This window comes from Sorex araneus, chromosome 2 (assembly GCF_027595985.1).
Source record: "Sorex araneus isolate mSorAra2 chromosome 2, mSorAra2.pri, whole genome shotgun sequence".
Classification (NCBI taxonomy): Eukaryota; Metazoa; Chordata; class Mammalia; order Eulipotyphla; family Soricidae; genus Sorex; species Sorex araneus.
Genome location: NC_073303.1, coordinates 206,167,650 through 206,188,456, shown reverse-complemented (window position 1 = coordinate 206,188,456; position 20,807 = coordinate 206,167,650). Strand labels below are relative to the sequence as shown.

The 20,807-nt window shown below is 62.7% G+C and overlaps 1 protein-coding gene across 1 annotated transcript in view; it reads right to left on the bottom strand.

Annotated features, from left to right (window-relative positions):
• LOC129401736 (collagen alpha-1(XXIII) chain-like) overlaps positions 1–20,807 on the bottom strand; it is a 69,224-nt gene that overhangs the window by 40,636 nt on the left and 7,781 nt on the right. Inside the window, exon 2 of the mRNA XM_055124549.1 lies at positions 12,530–12,596. Within this exon, the coding sequence (XP_054980524.1) occupies positions 12,530–12,596 (67 nt within the window). The remainder of the gene's footprint in view (positions 1–12,529; positions 12,597–20,807) is intronic.

The following is a 20,807-nucleotide window of genomic DNA, read 5'->3' as shown; positions in this document are numbered from 1 at the left end:
TTGCTCCTGGGCCCTGCGTGCAGAGCCTTGGGGGTGCCCCGGGGATGCCGTATTGCTCAGGCCGACGCTGGCTTCCCGCTTCCCTCAGGGCCTCGCCCAACGGCCACCCCGACTCCCTTGCGAAACAAGGAGTTTCGACGTGATGGAGCCGGGCCTGGAGCGTCCCGGCAGCTGCAGAGCACTCGGGGCCTCCCCGGGCAGAGGGGAGGGGGGGCGGCTCCGTGGCCGGCCCTGGGCATCGGGGAGGCGGGGCGGCTCCGAAGCCGGCCCTGGGCGCGGGGGGAGGCGGCTCGCAGAGGCTGCCCGGCCTCCCAGACCTCGTCAACGCCACTGCATGGTCCGAGTCAAAAACGGCTCCAGTGGAAAATACATTTTTCCTCCCCTCACCACAATAAAGCGGCTTTTCTTCTCCCGGACAGAGAGGGGGCATCGCAGCAGAGACCGCCGCGTGCTCTGTGGGTGGTGGGAGGGGCCGCTCCCAGCCCGGGCGCGGAGGGGGTGAAGGTGCCTCTGGCCCCAAGGGGCCGACAACGTGTTTCCAGTTTAAGAATGAAAGGGGGGGGGCTGGAGTGATAGCACAGCGGGTAGGGCGTTTGCCTTGCACGCGGCCGACCCGGGTTCGATTCCCAGCATCCCAATTATCCCTGAGCACCGCCAGGGGTAATTCCTGAGTGCAGAGCCAGGAGTAGCCTCTGAGCACCGCCAGATGTGACCCAAAAAGAAAAAAAAAAAAAGAAAGAATGAACCGGGGAAACCAGGCCTGGATGTTTGGCTGGTGGTGACAGGGGGGGAGGGGAGTGGGCTGGGGGGGCCCCAGCAGGCAAGACGCTGCCCCTGCACCCCGGCAGACAGGGCTGCTTCCTCCCGGGCCCACACAGTGCCCAGCTGGCGGCTCGTCCTGAGGGTCAGCAGCCCCTGCGGGGGGGGGGGGGGAAGGTCAGGCTGCATCCGCCCTAGAGGCCTGGGGGTGCAGGGCTGGGCACCACCCGCCCCTCTGGGCACCCCCGACTGCCCTCAGCTGGGGCTGGGCTTACTGGAAGCTGCCGGTTTCTGAGGGGCGGGGCGAGAGTCTCCCTGGTGTGGACGCAGCGGGCTGTGTGGAACAGGAACGGACGTTCCTGCTGGCTGAGGCAACACCTCCAACAGGCAGCCCTCCGTCCTGGCACTCAGCTGGGTACGTGAGCCGCCCCCCTGCGTCCTGCAATGGGCTGGGGGCAGGCAGCCTGCCCTGGGAGGGAAGAGGGGCCCTGGAACCCGGGCCCAGCAAGGAGCCTAAAGTCCCCCCCTGCCCAGCCCCCTCAGACCCACCCCCCTCCGCAGAGCCTTTGCTGGGGGTCTCCCCAGATGGGGGGGTGCAGGCCGGAGAGAAGGGCAGCTGGGCCCCCAGGGCCTGCACCCCAGACCCTGACCGGGCGGGGGGCTACCTGGAGCCCAGTCCCGGCCCCTCCTGCCGGTCCCCAGGGCAGCCCGAGTCGAGAGACCCCAAGGGGGCGGGTTGCAAGGGCGGGCGCCCCCCAGCGAGCCGTGGGCAGGGCCTGGGAGTTGAGAGGTTCTGGCCCCTGCGTAGGGAACAGGCGCAGAGCCACGCGGAGGGGTTGGGGGGGGACTGAGCCCTTGGGCCCCCCTGAGACTCGAGTGCGGAGACCTCGGCCAGGGTCCGGGGTGCAGCTCCCCTGGGGGCGGGGAGACGCTGGGTCGTGTCCTGCGTTCCCCAGGGACCTGAGTGCAGGGTGCGGGGCGGGGGGGGGGGTCCCAGCAAGGAGTGGGGGCGTATCCGGAGACTCGCCCAAAGCCAAGTGAGCCGGGCGGGGTGAGAGCCAGAGAACACACGTGACGCCACGACCCAGACTCAGTATAAGCCTCCGGGAAGAGAGCAAACGACACCCAGGGCCACGCCGGGGCCCAGCCAGGCTGTATCCCTGGGGCACCCGGAGGGGCGGTGAGGGCCCCCCGCCCCAAGGGACCCAGCCCGGCCACTCCCCACACTGAAACAGGCCTCACCCACGGGCGACTCCACTCGAGACGCACGACCCCTGGCCTCTGCACACCCGGAGCAGCGAGCACGGGTGACGGGTCAGGCAGGAGTCGCCAGTCCCGGGGGATCTGACCAGACACAGAGGCAAGCACCCAGCCCGACCCTTACACGCCGGTGGGCTCTGACGGGAGTGCTCAGGGGCTCCTGGGCGAAGCACAACAGCCTGCACACTCTCTCCTCTAAGAAACCTCCTCTGGGCTCACTGTCTCAGAGGATTATGCACAACAAGCAATAAAAAGTAAATTCTCTCGCTTCTGCCTTGGGGGCAGGGTGTGGGGTTGGGGATGGGAATACGGTCGCGGGAAGGTGCAATGGTGGCGGGGTCGGTGCTCGAATATTAAATGTAATCAAATACCGTGAACCACTTTATAATAAATAAAATTTAAAATTAAAAAAAAAAATAGAATATATGTGACAGGGTCAATCCCAGCATCCCACTTGGTCCCCTGAGCACCACCAGGAATAACCCCAGAGCATCGCAGAGTGGGGCCCACCCCTCCCTTAATACACGCCAAATACACGTGACAAAAGCAGATGGCTTCAGGTGCGGCTGGGTCTAGGCTCTCTGATGCCCATCCTAGAATCCAGCGTCCCTGGCCGGAAGCTCTGGTCTCCTCTGAGGTAGGAAATGCGGGCGTCCCTCTGCGTCCCCTGGTATGTGCATGGAGTCGCCTCCCAGTTCTGGAGCCTCTCTGAGAGCTGGCGGGCCTGGGGCAGCTTGCTGAAGCCCACCCACCCCAGGCTGAGCTGAGGCTTCAAAGCAAGGCGGGAGGGTGCTGAGGGTGGGAGACGGACCCAGCTCTGGGCCGGTCCTTCCTCCCCGGGGAGCCGAGGGGCTTCCTCAGCCAGCTCAGCCCTTTCACTGAAGGGAAGTTTTGCCCCCCTTGCCCCCCGCCGTGGGGGGGGGGGGTCTGTAAACCAGGAGCCAAGTCAGATGCTGCCCGGGAATGTCACAAGGAAACTGCCTTGAGGGACCAGAGTGACAGCACAGCGGGGAGGGCGCTGGCTTCGCACGAGGCGTCCTACAGGGTCCCCCGAGCACCACCAGGAGCAACTCCTGAGTGCGGAGTCTGCCCTGAGCACGGCCGGATGTGGCAAAAAAAAAAAAAAGAAAAGCAAACACAAATTGGGGGGGTGGGGTGGGGGTGGGGCGGGGGCAGAGAGACAATGGGTCGGGCGCAGGCAGCACACAGCTGGCCGGGTCCACTCCCCGCGTGTGTCCACTGCATCCACAGGGCCCAGCACTGAACCGCCCGCTCTGTCGGCTAAACACTAGCAGGAGCGAGCACTGCTCACTGAGCACTACTCGGGAGGGAGGAGTAACGGTGACCGGCTCACAGGAGGGCTCACAGGACGGGAGTCCGGCCAGGCCCGCCAGGTGGTCTGGCTGGACCCCCAGACGTCCAGGTTCCTGCGGCCCTGAGCACGGCCCGGGCTGCACCCGAGGAACAAACAGAGCCTGATGCAGAACAGAAAAGGCTTGTGCGGCAGGGGTGAGGGGAGACCCCCAGCTTGTGCGGCAGGGGTGGGAGAGACCCCCAGCAAGACTCCCGAGTCCCCCGCGCCGAGGCTGCCCTGGCTGGGTGCTCCAGGTGGTCCCAGAAAGGCCGCGGGGCTTGGCGGGGGCTACAGGAAGCCCCAGGGCCGTCGGTGCGGGAACCTCATCTATGGGCCGTCCCCCGCCCCCGCGGCTGTCACCAGTCCTCCTGGCACCGGCACCGCCGGGTACAACGTGTCCTGGCCGTCCAGATGGTGAGCAGGGGCTGGACGGCCGCTGGGCGACGCAGGGCAACCTCCCAGGTCTGGGTCGGACCCTGGACCCGGCATCCCAACACTAGCACGAGCACTAAGCTGGCCCCTCTGTCCGGGGGAAAGAAGAAAGGGGCGGGTCTGGGCCGGTGCTCGGGGGTCTCTGGTCGAGGGGCCCCACGTAGCGCCGCGATGGGCGAGGGTAGGTCACTCCCCGCGCTGTCTCCGGCCCAGGGTCCGAGTCGGAGTCTGTGTCCATCACACCAACTCGTTGTATCTGACACACAACCCGCCATGGATTGCCCGTGGAGTTTGGGAGTCAGGGGCCCGATGAGCCCCGCCCGGTCGCGGGCCCGGTCCCCTCACCACGCCGCGCCTCCGCGCCTCCTCAGAGCGGTCGGCCCGGGGCCGGGAGGGACTCACCCGCCTCCCGCCTCGCGCACTCCACCCCGTCACCCAAGGCCAGACGGGCGCGCAGGGACTCCTGTCCCCTCCCGATCTGCCCCCTGTGAACTGGACTCAGCCGAGCACCTTGGGCGGGGCGGGGGCCCTGCCTGGGCTAGGGGCGCCCCTGAACTCTGCGTCCACCAGTCCCACCCGGCAGCAGTGCAGGGACGGACGGGGCTCCGGGTGAGCCTCACGCTGGACTAGGGCAGAGGGTTGGGCTGTGGGGCGGGGGTGGGGCAGGGGCTCAGCAGCTGCCGCCAGGATGGCAGCATGACTGCCCCGGGCTGGCCGTCACCAGCCCCACATCCTCCTCCCAGGCCCGCCCGAAAGTGCCCCCTCCAGCGCGCGCACACACACACTCACACTCACACACTCACACACACACATGCACACACACGCACACACACTCGCCCACATACACACACGCACACACACACTCACACACACTCACACACGCACGCACACACACTCACTCACACACACCCTCTCACACACGCACAGACTCACACACACACTCACACACACGCACACACACACGCACACACATGTGCACACACACTCACACGCACACACACAGTCACACACACATGCACACACACGCGCGCGCGCGCACACACACACACACTCACACAGCGGGAGGGCCCACGGCCTCCGGGCAGGAGATCTGAGGTTCTTGGCTTGGAACTTCCCCTCCAAGGAGAGAAGTCAGGCAGAAATCAAGGAAGGTGGAACCAAGACATCAAAGCTTGGGTCCCGCAGAAGGCTGGGCAGCTTCCAACGCCCCAGGTCGGTGCTCGACCTTGTGGTGGTGGCGGGGGGAAGGGAGAGAGGGAGAGAGAGAGAGAGACAGAGAGACAGAGAGACAGAGAGAGACAGAGAGAGACAGAGACAGAGAGAGAGAGAGAGAGAGGGAGAGAGAGACAGAGAGAGGGAGAGAGAGACAGAGGGAGAGAGGGGGAGAGAGAGGGAAAGGGAGAGAAGGAGAGGGAGACAGAGAGACAGAGAGAGACAGAGAGACAGAGAGAGACAGAGAGAGACAGAGAGACAGAGAGAGACAGAGGAAGAGGGAGAGGGAAAGAGAGACAGAGACAGAGAGAGAGGGAGAGAGAGGGAGAGAGGGAGAAAGAGGAAGCGAGGTAGAAAGAGGGAGGGAGGGAGAGAGACAGAGACAGAGAGAGGGAGAGAGACAGAGAGACAGAGAGGGAGAGAGAGAGAGCGAGAGAGAGAGAGACAGAGGGAGAGAGCGAGAGCGAGCAAGAGTGCTCATCCCAGGGGTTGCGAGAAGCCGCGGGCCACGGCGGTCACCCGGCCTGGCTGAATCTGCATTAAGGGTGAGCAGTAAAAAATAACGAAGCCAGTGAATCAGTCATTCCAGTGCTCAGACCCCAGTCAGAGGGGAAACAGATGTCTCCCCACAGAACCGTGCACGCAGCACCCTGGGACGCGTCGCGGGCGGGGCATGGGCCGGGCCTCAGGCCTCCTGTGGAGTATTACTCAGCCGTGCAAAAGTAGCCGCCCGTGTGCCCCCACAGCTGAGCCTGGCGCGGGTGCGGAGGACAGAAACCCCAGGCCGGGGACTCTGGATCCTGCTCATGGAAACGCTCTGAGCAGCGGACAGACCTGTGGGGAGAGGGAGGCTGTGTCCGACAGGGGCCGCGGGGGGGAGCGAGGTGGAAGGTGAGCGGCCGGGGCGGGAGCAGGTGGGGGGGGCGTCTGCCTTGCGCACAGCTGACCCGGGTTCGAGCCTGGCCCCCTGGAGCACCGCCAGGAATAATTCTTGAGTGCACAGCGGTGAGTAACCCTGAGCACAGCAGGGTCCCCGAGTGTGGAGCCAGGGGTGCTCCCCGAGCGCGGAGCCGGGGATGATCCCCGAGCACAGAGCAGGCGATGCTCCCCGAGCGCAGAGCCAGGGGTGGGCCCCAAGCGCAGACCCCGAGCACAGAGCCGGGAGTGGGCCCAGAGCACAGAGCCGGGAGTGAGCCCCGAGCACTGAGCCGGGAGTAGGCCCCGAGCACAGAGCTGGGAGTGGGCCCAGAGCACAGAGCCGGGAGTGAGCCCAGAGCACAGAGCCGGGAGTGACCTGGACACCCCTGGGAGTGACCCCTGGCCAGAGCTGTGCCTTCCACCTGTTTGCAGGGGTTCAGGGCAGCCCGGCTCTGGGGACACTCACTCGGCCGAGGGAGCATTCCCTGCCTGGAGGCAGCCAGAGGAGAGAAAAAAAACCCAAAAGGGCCTGGAGCGAAAGCACAGCGGGGAGGGCGCTTGCCTAGCATGCGGCCGACCTGGGTTTGATTCCCAGCATCCTATAGGGTCCCCTGAGCACCGCCAGGGGTGATTCCTGAGTGCAGAGCCAGAAGTGACCCCTGAGCATCGCCGGGTGTGACCCAAAAGCAAAAAAAAAAAGAAAAAAAAAACCAAAACCCAGAAGGTCTGCGGAGGCGTCTGGGACTGACCCCGCCCCCCCAGCTCGGGTCCAGGCTTAGGCAATGGGTGAGGACGGAATGTGCCAGAAGCATCAGTGGGTAGGAAGGAGGCAGCGTCTCAGGAAGGCGATTTCCACAGGCTTCCCGGTAGGGCAGGGCGGGGACCCCACAGAGGCCAGCGCCCCGGGAGGCGGGGACCACAGAGGCCAGTGCCTGGGACAGGGACCCCACAGAGGCCAGTGCCCGGGGAGGCGGGGACCCCACAGAGGCCAGCGCCCGGGGAGGCGGGACCAGCTGTGCAGGGTGGACGGCTTCCCGGGACAGACCACGTGCGCACGGCCATCCACCCGGGACCGCCCAGACGGCAGACACGGGAACCTGCCCCGCCAGCGGGGAGCCCACGGCAGGCTCGGGGGTGCCGAGGGCAGAGAGGGAGCAGGCCCGCAGGCCCCCCACCCCAGGAGCTCCCGGACGGTCCCGGGGCCTGCGGGTCCCCCAAGCACTGGCGGGCTCCCCAACCCTGTGGAAAGAAATAAAGGCAGGGGCTGGAGCGATAGCACAGCGGGGAGGGCGTTTGCCTTGCACGCTGCCGACCCGGGTTCAAATCTCAGCATCCCATATGGTCCCCTGAGCACCGCCAGGGGTGATTCCTGAGTGCAGAGCCAGGAGTAACCCCTGTGCATCGCCAGGTGTGACCCAATAAGCAAAAAAAAAAAAGAAAGAAAGGCAGAGGAGACAGAGCAGAGAAAGTGCCGGCACTGGCGCTGCACTCAGCCGAGCCCGCAAGCCCCCGCAAGCCCCCGCAAGCCCCGCGCTCGCAGGGCCCCTGCACCCCCCCGCATGGTGGCCCTGAGTCCGCCGGGCTGGCCCCCAAAGCCAGAAGGGGAAGAAGTTAACTGGTCTTCAGCAGGAAACTGGGCGGGCGGGAAAGCGGGCACGGGAAGGGCGGGAACAGTGTGTCGCTGTGACTTTACAATCAGTGGTGATTCAACTAGAAGAAAAGGGAAAGGAATCGGGAAGGCCAGAGCGATGGTTCGGGAGGGCGGGCATCTGCTTTGCGTGTGGCCGGCCCGGGTTCGATCCCTGGCACCCCTTCCGGCCCCCGGCGTCCCCCAGGAGTAATTCCCGAGCACAGAGCCAGGAGTGAGCGACCCCTGACCACCTCTGCTGTGCCCTAAAATACAAAACAAGAATTTATTTTTCTTTTTGGGTCACATCCGGGGATGCTCAGGGGTTTCTCCTGGCTCTGCAATCAGGAATCATTCCCTGGCGGTGCTCAGGGAACCAAATGGGATGCTGGGAATCGAACCCGGGTCGGCCACGTGCAAGGCAAGAGCCCTACCTGCTGTGCTATCGCCCCAGCCCCCTTATTATTATGATTTTTACTTTTGGAGCACAACTCCTGGCTCTGTGCTCAGGGGTCAGTCCTGGTGGGGGTCAGGCCGAGGCTGGCTGTGTGCACCAGGTGAGGTACAATGGGGCGAGGGTGTGGGGCGCCAGGGATGGGCCAGAGTCAGGCCAGGAGGTGGTACTGGCTTTGGACCCACCCGATTCACCCCTGCCCCCAGCCGTGTCAACAAGTAAGCAAATCAAGGTCAAATCAAGAAAAGCCCCTGTTTTCTGGAAGGCCGCCCCTCTCCGGCAAGGCTCTGCGTGCCCCCGCCTTCTGGAACCCCCAAACCAGCCTCCCCCCCTGCCCCGGTGCCTGGGCCCATGCTGATGTGCTCACCCCTGGACCTTCCAGATCTTTCCTTCGGTGTCCGTCCCGGCCCCACCCATCACAAGGACAGCTCTTGTTTCTGGGCTTCCGGGCTCACGGGCAATCCCGCTGACCTGTCCAGGACCGCCCACCCCAGGGCATGCGGGGAGGCTGGCAAGTGGATGGACAAACGGACAAGTGGACAGAGGGGTGGTGAGGAGAGGCCTGGGAGAATGAATGGATGGACAGACGGGGGGGGGGGAGGGAGGTAAGGAGAGGGCTGGAGAGTGAATGGCGGGCGGGTGGGTGGGTAGGGGTGAGTGGGGGAGGGCTGGCCGGGCAGGTGGGTGGGGACAGGGCTGGGTGGGTGGGTGGACGGATGGTCGGCGGGTGGGGTGAGGGTTGGGTGGACGAATCCTCTGACCCCACAACACCCAGGAAAATCAAACATGCCCCGGAATGAGCCACTTCAACTCCGACACCCTGGGAACCGCCAGGAGCTACTTAATTTTCCGTGAACTCAAATCAACGGAGATATAGGGCCAGTTTCTTTAAAGGGGACCTTGAAAAAAAGATACAAATAAGAAATGAGAAAGCACCCCTGGGGGTGGGGGTGGTCACGGCCCCTTGCTGCAGGCGGCCTCTTCCCCACTTTCCCAAGTCCGTATTTGTTCTGGATGTGCGGTCATAGCAGGTGACGTCCAGGGATGATTCTGGGGGGCCCCGGCGGGGGGGTTTGGGGACAGAGGTGTGTGCGAGATCAGCCCCTTCTGCGCTGGCTTCCCTCTCTGGCCCCGTATTTCCCCTAGTAGAAGGGCCTAGGGAGGGTCTGAGAACTGAAGGCACTGAGAAAAACAAGAGCAGGGGCCCCGCTGCCCACTGGGGCACTTCCTCAGGGTGCCCAATGCAGGGCCCCTCTGCGCCGAGGCGCAGGCTGCAGGGGTCTCCCACTAGCCTTGGCAAGGTGATGGGTTTGGGCACCCGTACTGCAGTGCTCAGGAGACTCCAGGCACAGTGCTCAAGGGTGCTCCTGGGCTTGGTCGACGGTCATCAGTGTCTGCTCAGAATATCAACACCCCGGGGCCGGAGCGATAGCACAGCGGGGAGGACGCCTGCCTTGCATGCGGCCCACCCAGGTTCGATTCTCAGCATCCCATATGGTCCCCGAGCACCGCCAGGAGTGATTCCTGAGTGCAGAGCCAGGAGTGACCCCTGTGCATCGCCGGGTGTGACCCAAAAAGAATAAAAAAACCAAAAAGAATACCCACAGCCGTCCCTGCTGACCCACAGGACTGTCCTGTGGCCCAGCCCGGCCCCCTGCCCCCAGGGCCTGCCCCCTGCCCAGTGGACCGGGGTCTCTGTGGCGCTTTCTTCTCGCCCACCTCAGAAACACCTGCACTCGGGCAGACCTCTCAGCCCCCCCCACCCCTGCATGCCCCTGCCGGCCCCACCCGAGCTTCCTGGGGGCGTGCGCGGAAGCCCCTCCCCGACCCTGTCAGCCCGGGCCCTGCTGCTCCTCGCTGGCTGCTCTGCCGGGCACGGGCCAGGCACTGCTCAGAGACCAGCCGAGCACCGTGCAGGGACCAGCGGGCACCACGAGGGGACAAGACGCAGGACAGCATTGGGGGCCAGCTGGGCAGTACTTGGGATCAGCTGCTCAGGGAGAGCCAGGCGGTGCTCGGGGACCAGCCGAACAGTGCTCAGGGAGCAGCGGGACAGTACCTGGGGACCCTCCAGGCAGTACTCAGGGGACCAGGGTGGTGGGGGGCCGGCTCAGGGACGGGGGCTGTCCTTGGCCCTGGCCGGGGTGGAGCCGGGCCCAGCAGGCCTGCAGTACTTGAGCCCGGGTCCTGGTTTCCTCCCGCCCGGCCTGACCTCCTGGGCTCTGGGGCCAAGGCCAGCGGGGCCCCACAGGCAGCTCAAGTGGCAGAGTCCAGCAGGGGCAGGGGCCAGCCCCAGGCCGCAGGGTGCCTGCTGGGCGCTGTGTCCCACACATCTCTTCCCCCCGCCCACATGGGGCCTTCTGGAACATTCTACCACTCTGGCTCCCCAGACACAGGGCTCTGGGCACTGCCAGGGTCAGAGGGCGGCAGCATCAGCACCTCCTCTGGGCCCCTCACCCGCGCCCCGGGGGCCCCCCCAGCGCCCCCGGAAAGACCCCCCTAGCCTCCCTCTGCTGGGGGCCACCCCCCGCCCGGGGTGTGGGGGCCTTTCGGGGTGTCCTGGGCAGCCAGAGGCTCAACGCGACCAGCCCTGGCGGTACCTGGAGGGGCAGGCGGGGGCCGGGAGGAGCTGGGCGCCCGCTGTCCCCCCAGCCCTGGGCACCGTCACCTGCATGCGCCCGCACCGCCTGTCACCCACCGAGTCACGAGCTTCGGGCACCTCCCGGGCCCCGCCCTGGCCGGCTCCTTTCCGGGGCAAGACGCGACTTCTGCCTCACGGGAGCACCAGACGGGGACCTCGGGGCGGGGACGAGGACGGGGGCTTCCTGCCTCCCCGGGCCCCAGCCCCTGCGCCCCCCCTCTGCCCTGCAGAGCCCCGCAGGCCCCCGGGCAGGGCGGCCAGGGCCGGTGAGAGGCAGGGGCCCGGCTCCAGCCCCTTCGGAGCCCGTCACCAAAGCGGGGACCCCAGAGGAGCCGTGGGGTGGGTAGGAGCAGGAAGGGGGGCGGGGCGGCAGCCGGCCACACGGCTTCCGGGGGCCCTCGCAGCACCACCCACACAGCACGTGGCCGAGCACAGGTGACAAGGGGACGGACCCTGGGGCCCGGGAAGGGGCAGCGGGCAGGCGAGAAGCAACAGCGGGCAAGGAGGAGCAGAGGGAGAGAGGCCCGGCCCTGTGACACCCCGCGGCAAGCTCGGGCTCCCGGGACACGCAGCTCCACACGTGATCTGTCACACACAGATCGGAGTCCCGTGTGCTCAGGAATGAATCCATTTACTGGGTGGCAGAATATAGACCGTACCCCCCCCCAGCACACACACACACACACACACACGCGCGCGCGCGCACACACATGCACACGCACTCACACGCACGTACACACGCACTCACACACACGCACGCACGTGCACACACACGCACCACACACACACGCGCACACACACGCACACACACGCATGCACACACACATGCACACATACACACGTACACACACGCACACACATGCACACACACATGCACACATACACGCACACACGCACGCACACACGCACACATACACGCACACACATGCACACACACGCACACACACGCACGCATGCACACACACAGGCACGCACGGACACACACGCACACATACACGCACACACACACGCGCACACACACGCACGCACGCACACGCACACACGCACCCCACAGCTATTCCAGGAAAGAGCTGGCGTCTGCATGTCCCTGACTCTGGGTCACAGGACACGGTGACGTCCACGGAAGCAGGTGGCTGACACAGAGGGAACTCGCGGGCGAAGAGACGGGGCAGGGCCCCGCGCCAGGCCCTGGGCCCGAGGCGGGTGACAGGCGGGCGGCCAAGAAGCCTGGGCATGACGGGGCTCCCGGTGCGCTGGGATGAGCGGGAAGCCACACGCGCCAACGGGGCGGCCACGGAACATGCGTGTCACACGCCCGCGGGAGCGTCCCAGGGGGACGGCGGAGAGCAGAGCCCCAGACGCAGTGGGGGGTGCGGGCGGGGCCTCCCGAGGGGGCGCAGGCGCAGGCCCCGACGCGGACTGGGGGGCGCAGGCGCAGGTCACTACGGCAAGGAGGCGGCGGGGACCCCTCGCAACCTGGCCGCCAGCACCCCGCGCCACGCAAAGGGAGCGCGCGGGCCGCACCCCTTCTCAGACCCTCTGGGGAAGCACCTGTGGCGGGGTGCTCTCACTGCAGATGGGGGAAACCGAGTCAGCGTCTGACCCACCCACACTGCATCTGGGGAAACCGAGTCAGCGCCTCGTTCCGTCTACACGCGCATCTGAGGAAACCGAGTCAGCACCCCGTTCCATCCACACCACATCTGGGGAAACCGAGTCAGCGCCCGGACCCCTCCACACCACATCTGGGGAAACTGAGTCAGCGCCCGTCTCCTCCGCACCCGCTTCTAGGGAAATCACTCAGGGCTGCCCGGCCAGGCGCTGGGCGACTCCGGCCTGGGGGTCCGGCTGCTCGGGTTCCCCCGCACTTACCAGGGGGGCAGACACACTCGGCCGGAGCTTCTCGAATCTTCCGCAGCTTGGCCAGCCCGTCCAGCTTCTGCACGGGAGAGAGGGGGAGAGCGCGCTGACTGCGCGGGCCCGGGGTCGGCCACCCGCGAGGGGCTGCCGGGCGCCCCCGGGGCTCGGGGTGCTGAGGCTGAGGCCGGGGGGCGCCCCCGGGCGGGCGGGCGGGCGCGAGGCCCATCCCGCAGTCTCGCGAGACCGAGCGTTGCCCGCGGTCACGTGGCGCTGACGCCCCCCAACCTGCTCGGATCACTTGGGGCTGCGGGTCGCGAGTCCACCTCGCTGGTGCCGGGAGCACGAGGTGGCTCGGCCGCTGGGTCGATGGGGGGAGGCGCTGGCCCGCACGGGCCCACCAGGGACCATCCCCGGCCCAGGGTGCTCCCCAGGCCCCTCAGGGTGCTCCCCAGGCCCTCCAGGGTGCTCCCTAGCCCCGAGCACCGCCAGGGTGGCTCGGTGACCAAAGAGCACTGCCCCGAGGGCCCGGGCCCCTTCCCGCAGGACCGCCTGCAGATCTGCCCCTGGGGTCTGGGGTCACGAGGCTGAAGTTCTTTTTTTTGCTTTTTGGGTCACACCCGGCGATGCTCAGGGGTCACTCCTGGCTCTGCACTCAGGAATCACTCCTGACAGTGCTCAGGGGACCATATGGGGTGCCGGGAATCGAACCCGGGTCGGCCACGTGCAAGGCAAACGCCCTCCCCGCTGTGCTGTCAGTTCCCGCAGCTTCAAGCCTCGGTCATCGCCCGGCTTGGCATCTCCCCTTTCTCCAACTCTTCCCCCGGTGCTCTCACCAGCGGGCATCTGCGGCCCCAGACTGTGGTTCACTGCAGCGTCACTGGCGTTTCCCCGCCCAGGCCCAGCTCTGCGATGCTTTGGGTCAATGAAATAAGAGTAGAGTCACCCCCGGGGCCGGGGGGGGGGGGGGGACAGTACAGGGTTAGAGCTCTCTAGCCCCAGGGACCTGCAGCCGCAGGGCTCCAGCATGGTCACAGCCCCCTTCCGCCCCTGGCGCTGACCCAAACACCTGCTTGGACACAGTCCCTGGTGGTCACCCCACCCCCACTTCAGACCCTCCCCCCAAATAAAAGCCACAGCCAAGTGCTCTGTCATAATCACGGCCAGGCTTGAGCTTGGGGTCACCTTGGGCGGGTCAATGGTCGTCCTGGTCGAGCAGGTGACCCCCAAGCGGAGAGAAGTTCTGCTGAATTCTGAGTCCTGAATCTGAAGGTTTTGTTCGTTGGTTTGTTCGGGTCACACCCAGCAACGATCAGGGGTTACTCCTGGCTCTGCACTCAGAAATTACCTGGAGGTATTGGAAGACCATAGGGGATACTGGGGCTCGAAGCTGGGTCTGCTGTGTGCAAGGCAAACACCCTACCTGCTGTACTATCACTCCAGGCCCCAAATCTGAGTTCTTAAGCTTCCAACTAGCCACAACCTCTTATATTAAAATTCAGAGACAGGAACCAAGGATGATGGCTGAGTTCTTTTTTTTTTGGGGGGTGGAGTACGGTGGTGGTTGGCAGCCAGGTCCCGGTTCCCTTTGATATACTTGCTTTTCCCTGATTCTACAGGCGACCTGCAAAGTTTTATGGTCCTCTTCTGCCCTCCCTTCCTGCTGAAGAGACCAGGGGCCGAGTGATGGTATAGCGGGTAAGGTGTTTGCCTTGCACTAAGAGCACTATCTCGGGAGCTGAGGGCTATTCGAGGGTCTATGCTCAGGAGCACCCCCTGGTGGTATCTGGAGGCTATTCCTGGCTCTGTGCTCAGGAGCGCCCCCTGGCCTAGTTTAGGGGAACCATGTGGTGCTAGGGATGAAACTGGGGTCAGCACATGCAAGTCGGTACCTTAACCTTACTTCCTTACTTTATCTTTCCAACCCAGAACCTCTTATATTAAAATCAGAGAGAGGAACCAAGGATGATAGCTTAGTTCTCTTATTTTTGGGGGGTGGGGAATAGCGGTGTTTGGCAGCTAAGTCCAGTCCCAATTCCCTTTGATGCATTTTATTTTCCTCTAATTCTATGGGAAATCTGCAAAGGTTTTTCTTTTTTCTTTTTGGGCCACACCCAGCGATGCTCAGGGGTTCCTCTTGGCTTTGCACTCAGGAATCATTCCTGGTGTTGCTCAGGGGACTATATGGGATGCCAGGGATTGAACCCGGGTCAGCAAGGTAAATGCCCTACCCACTGTACCATCGCTTCAGCCCCCAATCTGCAAAGTTTTATGGTCCTCTAGCTGCCATCCTCTCCTCACTCTTTTTTTTTCTTTTTGGGTCACACCAGGCAATGCACAGGGGTTACCCCTGGCTTTGCACTCAGGAATTACTCCTGGCAGTGCTCAGGGGACCATATGGGGTGCTGGGAATCGAACCCGGGTCTGCCGCGTGCAAGGCAAACGCCCTCCCCGCTGTGCTGTCGCTCCAGCCCCCACCTCCTCACTCTCTGTGGGTTTAAAACCTCACTACTAGGAACAAAGTTGAGTGCTTAAATTAGAAACCCAATCCCCCATCTTTATTCCCAGACCTCAGTTCTTAGACCAAAAAAAAAAAAAAGTTTTCCTTAAATATTCTTTTGTGTCCAGGTTTGTCAAAATGATTTAAAAGTCTCAACTTTCCTACATTCAATTACCTGGCAACACCTCTGGCATCTGCAACCAATACGGGTCTGTTTTTTTGCATATGCAAATAAATCAGGAGTCCAACACCCCCACCCCAAGCAAGGAGCGCATTTCTGAGAAGAGAGAGGTTCGAGGGATGGGCGGGGGGGGGGGGTTGTGGGAGTAGCCAGAGCCCACGGAATTAATCAGAAAATGAAAGTTTTCAAGGAAAAAATACAGCATTCCCTGGTCAGATGAAAAATTGATTCATCATCCGTGATGGCTGAGTCTCTTTCCCACAAGCTACAAAAGTTGCATTTTGTTTTTTTGTGGGTTTTGTTTGTTTTTGCTTTTTGGGTCACACCCGGCGATGCACAGGGGTTACTCCTGGCTCATGCACTCAGGAGTTACCCCTGGCAGTGCTCGGGGGATCCTATGGGGTGCTGGGAATTGAACTCGGGTCGGCCGCATGCAAGGCAAACGCCCTCCCCGCTGTGCTATCGCTCCAGCCCCTTTTCACATCTTTAAGTCGGGAGCAGATGCCGCCGAAGTAGCTGACATTCGCCCTTCCAAACGCTTCCCTCCGCTCGTCCCCACGGCCCCCGAGACCTCATACCCACCCCAGCTACGACGGCGACATCACCAAACGTACAGATTTTCTCGTTTAGGGGCTGTGAGCCGAAGCAGATGTGTGTGAGGCCGCCCATCCGTCAGGTTAATGAGGAACAGTCGTGGGGGGCTGGGGGCCCTGAGGCATAATCACCCAGACAGATGGATTCATTAACCAAGGCAAATTTATGAGGTGTCTGGGTGCCCCTTGCACCGAGAGAAAGTCATGGAAGCATTTTGGGGCGAATAATGAGATTTTCATTTTGGTCATGAACATGGAATTACTGTGTTGGTGGGGAAAAAGTCTCATGTGTACAAGTGACAGATTCTTGGTCGGGGAGAGAGACCCAGAAGCTCAAGTATCTGCTTTCCTTCCAAGTGGCCGTCCCCGTCCTGGCTCAGACTGGACCCGCGGCAGTTCTATTCATGCTTCTGTGCGGCCCGAACGCCCCCCAGCGCCTGCTGGGAAAGGCCGTTAGCGTGGGAGGGAGGGCAGGGGAGGGCGTTTTCCCCGCACAGGGCCAACGGCAGTTCAGCCCCCGTGTGGCCCCCAGCACCACAAGGAGTGATTCCGAGTGCAAAGCCAGGAGTAACCCCCAAGCACTGCCGGGTGTGACCCAAAACAAAACAAAATTAAATCCACTCTTTAGCTCAGACGTGTGATTCAAGTTCCTTCATCGAGGAACAGATGGACGAGGGCACCCTCCTGGGGCCTTTTCTTGGGGGGTCGGGCGGGGGCCACGCATGGCAATGCTCAGGGGTCACTCCTGGCTCTGCACTCAGGCATCATTCCTGGAGGTGCTCAGGGGACCCTATGGGATGTTGGGGATCGAACCCAGGTCGGCCGTCTGCAAGGCAAACGCCCTACCTATAGTACTTCGTCTCCAGCCCCTGGAGCCCGTTAAGAAAGCTCTCCACGGGACTTGGGCGATAGCACAGCGGGTAGGGCATTTGCCTTGCGTGCGGCTGACCCAGGTTCGATTCCCAGCATCCCATAGGGTCCCCTGAGCACTGCCAGGAGTGATTCCTGAGTGCAGAGCCAGGAGGAACCCCTGAGCATCGCCGGGTGTTACCCAAAAAGCAAAATAAAATAAAAATTAAAAAAACAAAGCTCTTATGGGGCTGGAGAGGTGCTATAGCAGGCAGGGCGTCTGCCTTGCACATGGCTGACCTGGGTTCGAGCCCCAGCACCCCATACCTAAGGCCAGCACTCCATAAGGCCCTCGGGTCCCGGGGTGATCCCTAGGCTCAGAGTCAGGAGTGAACCCTGAGCACCACGGGGTATGGCCCAAACACCAGAACCACAACAAAGCCCGCCCCAAGGGCCAGCGAGTCTGGAGTCAAGATGCTGGCCTTGCAAGCAGTCAGGCCACGTTCCACCACTGGCATCGCTAAGAGTGAGGGACACGGAGCCAGGAGTGATCCCCGAACACAGAGCCGGGAACAGTCCTGAGCACAAAGCCAAGAGTCAGCGTGAACCCTCCCAGCTGTGAGGGGAAAAAAAAACAACAGAAAAAAAAAAACAACCAGAAAAAGGAAGCAAGCTTTCCAAAGACAAGGGATTTCAAGATGAGTCTGGCATGCTAGGACTAAAGTTAATCCCCACTGACGACCTTCTGATGGGAGGTAAACAACCCATTTCACAGATGGCTACATGGAGGCCAGGAGCAACTGTTACTGGCCAGAAATCAGGCCAAAAGCTCAAGTCTTGGGGCCCGGTAGATGGCTCCACAGGCCAGAGCACGCCTGGCAGGCTCAAGGGACTAGAACTCCTGAGCACTGTTGGATCACTGAGTCCAAACACCAGCAGGACAGGGATTATGGAGAGAGGAAAAGAGGAAATGAGCCCGTGAGCACTGCAGGAGGGGACCCTCCCCCACAGGCAAGCCCTCACATCTTGCAGGCTAGAGACCTGCACACAGGGACTGTCCACCCAACAGCCCTCGGGTGTCCCAATGTCCGGGGGGACTCCTGAGTGCGGAACCAGGAGTCACTCCCGGGCATCGCCGGGTACGACCCCCCACCCCCGAGCACAGAGCCAGGAGTAGCTGAGCACAGCCGGCGCCAGCCCAGAGAGAACAGGCGAGTGAGAGGTCGCGCGTGGCCACCTGCGCGGTCAGCCATTGGCTGCGGACAGTCCCACGCAGGGCTTGGGCAGAGGCTGCCGGGGGCGGGGCTGCCCCAGGAGCTGATCCTCTGCCCTGAGGTGGGGGGGAGGGGGGGGCGAGACCGTGAGGACCAAGTCTTTGCCGCTGACCGCCGGGGCCCAGTGCAGATGGAGCCTCAGGGTTTCTCCAGGTCTGACTGCTGGAGGGGGTGAGAGCTGGGCGAGGGGTCCGGCTCGGGGCTCCCCACGCCACAGACGCCCGCGCGCCCCTGAGAGTCATACCCTGGCCCCACGCCCATCCTGTTCTCTTCTTTTGACATTTGTTTGTTTTTGGAAGGGGAAACACTCCCAGTGATGCTCAGGAACTACTCCCAGCTCTGTGCTCACTGCCGGTGCTGGTGGTGGGGGTCGGGTGGAGGAAGGTGTGGTGGGTGTGGGGGTTGAACCCAGGCTCCGTGTGCAGGGCGAGGGCTCAGCCCTGAGCTCTCTCCCCTCCACGGCTTTCCAAGCTTCCTTCGGCTCAGTCACGTCTCACTCCTCAAACAACAAGTGCGAAGGGAACTAAACATCACTGTCACTGTCATCCCGTTGCTCATCGATTTGTTTGAGCGGGCATCAGTAACGTCTCATTGAGAGACTTGTTGTTACTGTTTTTGGCATATCCAATACGCACAGGGAGCTTGCCAGGCTCTGCCGTGCGGGCTTGATGCTCTCAGTAGCTTGCTGGGCTCTCTGAGAGGGGCGGAGGAATCGAACTCTGGTCGGCCATGTGAAAGGCGAACGCTCAACCGCTGTGCTATCGCTCCAGCCCAACTAAACGCCAAGCCACAGGGAGACAGAGTCCCTCTGCCCATCATGCAACTTGCCCCCGGGTCACCCAGAGCAGAATGTCAAGGACCCTCTCATCTGCCCTTAATTTCTGTTTTGTTTGGGGGCCACCCCCAGTCATGCTCAGGGCTTACTCCTGGCTCTGCACTAAGGGATCACTCCCGGCAGTGCTCGGGGGACCTTAAGGGATGCCGGGGACTGAACCTGGGTCGGCCCCGTGCAAGGCAAGTGCCTTACCCACTACTACATCTAAACACTACACCAAACCCGAAACACAAGGCCAGAAAGTGGGGCCCAGGGGTTGTGAGTGATGCTCTGTGATGGGTCCTCAGCTCTCCGTGCTCCTCTCGGCCCTTCACCCCTACAATCCTTTCAGTGGGATCTTGAATCTGGGGCCAAACCCACCAGGACTCGGGTTGTTTCTGGTTCTGTGCTCAAAAGCGCCCCTGGTGGTGCTCAGAGGAACTGCAGGAGAAGCCAGAGATCAAACCTGATTGGCCACAGGCAGGTTAGCGACATAACCCCGGTACTATTTCTCTAGCTCGCTCCCACCTCCAGTAGTTTAGAAGATAATCTGCAAAGGTGTTTCCCTCAGCTGGGGTGCCAGTTCAGCGGGCCCGAGTACACGCTTCACGTACAGGAGACCCTGGGCTGGTGTCTGGCATTACCATCAATAATGGGAGAGTTAGTAGTGATCACGGTACTTGCTTTGCACATGGTTGACCTGGGTTCACTCTCCAGCACCCCCTACGGTCCCCAAAGTCCCGCCAGGAGTGATCCCTGAGCACAAAGCTAAGAGAAAGCCCTGACCACAGCAGGGTGTGGTCCAAAAACAAAGCAAAAGAAGAAAAGGGGCTGGAGTGACAGCAGAGCAGGCAGGGAGGGTGCTTGTCTTGCCTGCAGCCCACCCAGCTTCAATCTCCCGCACCCTAGAGGGCCCCCCAGTTCCGCCAGGAGGGATTCCCGGGCGGACAGTGATGAAGGGGGGGCCCAAAATCCAAAGGAGAAGGGGAAAATCTGCTTCCTCCCGCCTGCCCTGGGAGAAACTCATTCCGTCCAGATTCCACCTTCAGGCACGAACGAATGAAGCCACAGCACTGCCCAGTTGAGGCAGGGAAGGTCCCACTCTGCCGTTCCAAACCGTGTCCAGGGAAGAGATCCCCAGCACGAGGACGGCCGCTGCAGAATCACCGAGACGGGTGACTGGGGCTGCAGATGGGGCCCGCACAGCCGCGGAAGCAGCAGAGCAGCCCTCTCCCTCCCTCTCTGCGCCGGTGCAGAGGGCTGCAAGTCACGAGGACAAGTGACAGAGGCCAGGGAGACTGCAAAGGCTCCCGTGCTGGGACTGGCTGAGCGGGCAGGCTCCGCACGGGCAGGCGCCACTCCATGTCGAGACCGCGCAGCTCCCGGCAGGACCAGGGGGTGCCCCACAACAAGCCAATATGACCTCCCAACCCATCTTCCTCCCTCTTTTCTTGGGAGCTTCGGGTCGCCCTGGAAGTTCCCAGAAGCTCGGGGCTCTGCAGCGCCCCCGCTGGTGATTCTCTTGAGCGGCTCCTGGCTAGATGCTCGGGAGCTCCCCCTGGTGATGCTCAGAGGTTATTACTGGCGCTGGGCTCAGTAGCGACTCCTGGTGATGCTCAAGGGAGCACTATGGTGAGGAGGATGTGCGCAGGGATGCAAAGCAAGCCTCTTGACGCAATGCTCTGCACAGCTCCTTCCCTCTTTAAAAGAACCAGGGCCAGGGGCTGGAGAGATAGCACAGCGGGTAGGGCGGTTGCCTTGCACACGACCGACCCGGGTTCGATTCCCAGCATCCCATATGGTCCCCTGAGCACCGCCAGGAGTAATTCCTGAGTGCAGAGCCAGGAGTTACCCCTGAGCATCGCTGGGTGTGACCCAAAAAGTAAAAAAAAAATTAAAACAACCAGGGCTAGAGTGATAGCACAGCAGGTAGGGCGTTTGCCTTGCATGAGGTCGACCCAGGTTCAATTCCCAGCATCCTATAGTTCCCCCGAGCACCGCCACGGAGTAATTCCTGAGTGCAGAGCCAGGAGTAACCCTTGAGCATCGCTGAAATAAATAAAAAATAAAACTACCACCACC